Source organism: Hemitrygon akajei, chromosome 18 (genome assembly GCF_048418815.1).
Source record: "Hemitrygon akajei chromosome 18, sHemAka1.3, whole genome shotgun sequence".
NCBI lineage: Eukaryota > Metazoa > Chordata > Chondrichthyes > Myliobatiformes > Dasyatidae > Hemitrygon > Hemitrygon akajei.
The window spans coordinates 23815035-23821427 of record NC_133141.1 but is presented as its reverse complement, the minus strand read 5'-3'; the positions used below and the strand labels follow the sequence as shown (position 1 = coordinate 23821427).

Sequence of the window (6393 nt, the reverse complement as noted above, 5' to 3'; positions counted from 1 at the left end):
GGTATACAACAAAACGCCTGTTTCTCCTAGACTAATTCAAAATGAACATTTTGTTTAAAGAGGCATGCGTTATAATTGACTTAACCATAAATATTTTTTAGCAAAATGCTAAAGTTCACCCAAGGTTTTTTAGTAAGTTAGTAAAACAAACTATTTAGGGGGCTGCTGGCTTGGCTGGAAGGAGGGGCCTTGGTGAATGGGGAGAGCAAGCAAAGGATTGGAGAGTCTCGGGTTACAGCTCGGCTGGGGGGCAAGGGGTGGGTCGAATTCACAAACAGTGGGGATATACGCAGTCATTGAAGAGTGAGCGCACTTAAAACTGCGGTACCCGGCCCAGAGCAGAGAGCGCTGAGTTTCTGCTGGGGCCCGGTACTGGATACCCTTTTTCACCCGTTCAAGATTGACTTTATGACGGCTCGGTAATCGTGGGACTCCTCTCCTCTCCATCCACATAACAACTCTGCATGTCTAATATTTAGATATGTTCAGGTTTGTGGACTCCCGAACGTTAGTGCTGCTTGCAGCAACGCAAGCCATTCTATTATCTGTTGTCAAATGTGAACCCAGAGCACGCAGTAAGTATTTTTATTCTTAAAAAAATGACAGTTTTGCATGTATCGGAGAATTCATATAAAGTAAAAGCATGGTTGGTTTTGGGGAAAAACTTTTTCAGTTAGATATTCAGAGTGAGAAGATAACTATTGAGATAATTTAGCTTTATATTTAAAACGTTTGCGGAGCTTTAAATACAAAGGGGAAGCCCTCTGTGAGAATTATTAATTTCCTTGAGATGTGGTACCGATGTGAAATCTTGACACTTTGTGAAGTTAAAAGAAAGGGTTGAATGTTTTTTTTCCTCTCTCGCTGAAGTGAATGAGGCTGGGATGAGAGTGGATTCTGAGAGTCAGGAGCAGTGTCAAAGTGTGAATCAATCTAGAGTGGAATGATTTGCATCAGTAATTACTAGATAGAACTGACGATCAGGACCCCCCCCCCCCCCCCACACACACACACACACATACACACACTCACGTTCATCGATATTCAAAAATGATGTTTTTAATCTTCAACTTGCAACTTCTGTCACTTTCGGTTAGGAGCAAGCAGTGGGTTGGAATACAAATTCAGCAGGATGTATTAGATGGATAAAATAAATTGAACACTTGGAAAAGAAAATACGTTGAAACGTCCTTAAACTATTTTGAGCATGCGAGGATCTGGGCGAGTATTTCATCTTGGGAGGAATTGTTTGAATTCCCCAGCGAGGCTGCTGATGCTGAAATCAAGACAATGAAAAAAAAATCTCGACTGAGAGAAGGGGAAAGGAATGGCTCCTGTGTCAAGTTTTGGCAGACAACCCCATAACACAGGCAGTGGAGGCGAACGAGGGGAAAGTTAAAAACTTTTACGGTGGGATGGCGTTAGGATAGATAGAAACTCTAAGGCAGATTGATAGTTGGCTAGGCTGGAGAGGGCTGGTGAGAGGGTGAAGGGGCGGGGAGGGGGGCTCCTCCAGAGAGGCCCAGACTCGGGATCGATCAAACTTACCCAAGACTCTGACAGACTGCTATTCACGGTAACATAAGCCTCCGGAGAAAGGAAATCAGATCACATTAGAGTTGTTTAATTCAACTCAATTCACCAATATTTTAGCCACGAATAGTAGCTAAAGTCATAAATTTATGTTTTATTCCATTTGCTACTTCCTTTAACCTGATTCTGTATCTATCGCAGAATTTAGACGAATCCCACAAGTATTTTGAAGTTAAATGCTTTTGTCTAAACTCAGCAACAGCAGTAAAAAGTCCAGTATTTTGTAATAAAAATGAACAAGAAAGGACGGGTTTCTATGCTACTTGATACGATCTGTCTTTCTACCCCGTTGGTTCGCACTTCGGGCGAAGCCAGTCACTGTCATTTTATAACCAATCAGCGCCCCGAGGGCTCCAGACATCTATCTCTGATAACTCTGAAAGTTTTAAACACCTGGCCAGGATGAGCAGGATGCAATGCGTCTGATCTTTGGTTGTAAGAGTAGAGGCTTCAATTTGTAAGCAGACGTAGAGCTCATATGAAAGCAGAGAAAGAAAACAAATCTTTGTAAATTTGATTCTCAAAATTAATTAGAATTGCAGTTCAGATGGATTTGGAAATACATAAAAGACTATCCCCTCTTTTAAAAGCTCTTTATATTATAGCGTGGCGAGAAAACACCAGTCAGTTACCAAACTTCTGTCTCTTCAGCCCAGGAATACAAGGAACACTTCAGAAAAGCGGAGCTAGTGAACAGTAATATAGAGAAAGTCCTGCCGAGTGAAAGATTGCAAACTAACCACACCTTGGTACACTTCGGGGCCCCTAAACCAAACCTTCTGAAAGTGAGCTTGTAATTTGTGCAAGAAAAGGTTCCACTGTTTTGGAAATGGACAATACATTAAAGTTGCTCATTATTTTTCATATATATTCATATTGAGTGCAAATATTTGGAAATACTTTGAACGTAAGGTACTATAAATTCAGTTATTTGTTTCTGGTAGTTGGACTGCATTTAAGCTATGCATTGGAATGCAAACAAAATCTGGATGTGAGCAGGTTATGAATGATGCTTTTGTGTCTGTTGTTTGCCTAGGAGAGACTGGGAGTTGTGTGAGTGTGTGTGTGTTGGATTGATTGCAGTCTCCTTATTATTTATTTAAACTGGTCCCGACAGTAAACTGTGATTCGGCAACTCTGTGTCAATTGAGAATGAAATCTATTCATTCAATCTGAGGGTCTAGCGGGCTCACACATGGACTGAACCGAATTCAAAACGACTAATTGAGATACACTAAGAGGCGAACCCCTGTTATGCCTGGACGGCAATTACTACTTTACATTGACATGTTTCGAATATTGATGCATTACGGCTTGAAAGGCATTGTTACTAATTTTAAACCGTTTTGCATATTCATATATCCACGTTTAATATTCTTATATGCCTAAAATCCCGTTCTTAGCTTCATTCACAATATATAAAAAACACACTGCTCAATCGCACTTCAATTAGTCGAGCTTTGTAACTAGAACATCGAAATAAATGTAGTGGTTTCAACAGCGTAATTGTAAAACCCGTTTTACACCGCGATTTGATTGTTAGGGTTAGGTGTTGTGGGGATAGGGGAGAGTAATTCAATGGGGCCATCTGGTGGTAATTGTGCGCACTTCCTTGATACTGCAGTATTTTTATCATATTGAGAGAATTTAAATTGTGTATACATTTAGACAATAAATTCAGTTTTTTAAAATTCTAATTAAGATCATTTATCATCAAATACGACATTTATATACGATATTTATTATGTATCTTCAAATATTTTAACTATGTTGACTTTCCATAGTCTTAAATATTGTTCTGTTCCAAAATAATCAGCATTCAACTAGAAGTTGTTTTACAAATAAAATGTTTAAATCCAACAGAGGTGTGCAGAAACTGGTAAATGTTTTACTATGTGTTCTATTTATCTTTTCTCCTCTCCGTCCGTCATTCACTTACAGAAGACGTGCAAGTGAAGTGCACTCAAGACGGGCATACATATTTTGACAAAGATGTGTGGAAACCCGAGCCTTGTAGTATCTGTGTCTGTGACAATGGGGTTATCCTCTGCGACGAGATAATCTGCGAAGACCTTAAGGATTGTGTTAATCCTGAGATTCCTTTTGGAGAATGCTGCCCTGTCTGTCAGAACGACCGAGCTCCTCCTATCGATCGTAATTTATTTATTTTATTCCTACATAAATAAATTACCGTAAATTTCCCATTTATGGACACAACTGCCAGGGTCCCCCTGGCAAGATTTGTTCATTAGTGGCTGCTATGTTTTTAGGCAAAAAGGTGAAATCTGTATTTTTCTTGTACTTTCTATTTTGTTGTGTTTTTATTCACTGCTGCAGTAAGGTCAAGAAAGTCTGAGTTTTGAAAGATATCCCTGATCAATACAGGGTATTTAGAAATCGATAATTTTGCAATTAACCTAATTTCTCCAATTGCTGTCTATCAGTGCCCCAAGTGTACCCACAGAACGCAGTCCTCAAATAAAAGCTGTTTCAAAGGAAGCCAGATCCATCAGTGTCACACTGTTGCTTTACTTTTTCCAAAGCCAATTCCATCAAATTGCAGCTATATCTGAAATGTGACTACCAAAACACCAAATATAGAGTGCCTGAACTCAGCAGAATAAATATGCAGATCTTAATTCTTGTAGCATGTCAATATGCAAATAGCTGCAACCTGAGATTAACGCCAACAACTCCCGTGATTCAATCCGTGTAGCTGTAAAATACTCCATAACTTCTACACAGTAAAGTCCAATTGGCCACAAGCTTAAAATTGGGGACTTTGCTTCTATATATGTATGTGTGTGTGTGTGTGTGTGTGTGTGTAAATCACAAATCTCTATATAAATGCCAAATGTGCAGCTGTTCCACTTTCCCCCAGATGAGCTGCCTACTGTTGGTCACCTGTACCAAATAAGACAAATTCAGGCACAACTCTAAACATTCCTTACTGCTTGCACCTGTGAATAAAAGAAGCAAAAGCGAAGTATAAGATTCTTTTGAATCAGATTATACCTTTTTTTGTAAAGAACTATTTGCTGCAAATGTTTAAAGATAGATTCTTATTTGTGCTTATCATCTAGTCAAACTTTAATGTCAACAAAGCAATCTTGTTCTGCCAAAAATGCTGACTTTTAGAAGCTTTTTCCCCTATTAAATAAACAAACTCTGCACGAGGAATAATCATTACTTGATAATTTGCACTTAACAGGTCATTTTGCTAGCAGATATTTTGACATTCTGATTTATGCTTGCTGTTTTATTGCATTGAATTATGCATACTAAACAGACATTGATCTGATGTTTGCAGAGATAAATATTTCTTATTTGGATAGGCAGTCATACCTCAGATGTTAGGACACACCCTCTGTGCATGGCATTGCTTCTCACTTTTACTGGTAAACAAGGCTGGGTTTTTATAAATACCTCCCATTTAGCTAGTGTAGCACCTGTCAGCCTGTGAATGGCACATCATGTAAATATCAAAAGAGCTCTGATTGAAGATACTATTTAATTTTTTTTCTTTCCCCATCATACACAGCGGCAACAAAACGTATGAAGGTAAGATCTCACTATTAATAATCTCATGTTTAGATTGACTTAAACATCAAATGTACAAGAGAGAATTTTAACTGTAGAATTAAAGTAACATTCTGTTGCATCACCCTAAAGCACAGCTTAGTTGCCCAGGCCAGGCATATAGAAATATGATCTAAAGCAAATGATTCAATGAACAAAGTCCTTAGTATTGATACCACAACCTGAACCTATAGAAGTGAATATATTTGCACTTTGGATCCTACATGAAATCCTTTATCTGGTTCAGCGCAGAAGAACATTAATCATTGTTGATTGACAAATTTATAGTGATTGCTACTTAGTATGAAGGGTGAGCAACAAGTTTATTGCACAAAATTGGAAAGAGCATAGGTGGAATGCTGACTGATATTTGCCTCTGGTGAAGTGCAATGCAAAGGACAGACTATCACATTGTCTTGAAGCAGAATCAGAAAGCAGCTGCAGGAGTTAGTACAATATAATGATGCTCATTAATTCATTTCATTGCTTTTCAAACAACTTTTTGAACAAATGAACATTCATGTGTAATACAATTCCAGCAGAACATCCTACACTTACCTGAGAACAGTCCTTGACAATGGGCCAAGAAAAGTCCCTAGCACAAGCCTGGGTACAAATACTGAGTCAATACTTTAAGCAATTACTGATCCACACCTGAGTAAACTCATTAACATTGATTGAACCTAGCCTGAGGAATGTCACCAATCTTTTGCGCACTCCAGCTATCGGCCCTAACCCACGGAAGGCCACAAACTTTTCTCAGAATGCAGTCTTTAGCATAATTTCCTACTTCTATTGATCTTGCAATTATTAAATGATTGGCATCGCGAGGAGTAAAATTAGTGATACTGTCATAAGTAATTCTGCCAATCGTCCATACCAGCTCACAGAGATTGCTCATTCTCACACAAATTGTTCCTGTAACTTAAACTCCCATGTCCCCATTAACATCCCCACACCAGACTCTACCACTCACCTAAACTCTAGGACGAATTCACAATGGTCAACTAACCTACCACTCTTTAAGATACGAGAGGAAACCGGAGAACCTGAAGTAAGCCCAAATAGTCACAGCAAAGTCCACACACAGTATCAGAGGTCAGGCTGGAGCCTGGATCGCTGGAGCTGTGAGCCAGGAGCTCTACTAGCAAGTTCCACTGTGCTGTTCTGTGCCATTTCTTGATAATAGCAATACTGCCCTGACTACATTCATGATCCTGC

The 6393-nt window shown here is 39.0% G+C and overlaps 1 protein-coding gene across 2 annotated transcripts in view; it reads left to right on the top strand.

The window, feature by feature from the left end:
- The first annotated feature begins 312 nt into the window (after positions 1-312).
- The window catches only part of LOC140741200 (uncharacterized), an 83877-nt gene continuing 77796 nt past the window's right edge, over positions 313-6393 (top strand). Inside the window, exons 1-2 of one of the 2 annotated variants that reach the window (XM_073071096.1) lie at positions 313-575; positions 5135-5154. In XM_073071096.1, the coding sequence (XP_072927197.1) occupies positions 482-575; positions 5135-5154 (114 nt within the window). In that variant the 5' untranslated portion in view covers positions 313-481. Of the gene's footprint in view, positions 576-3461; positions 3748-5134; positions 5155-6393 lie in introns of those variants that run through there. The other variant, XM_073071095.1, reaches the window with a different exon arrangement.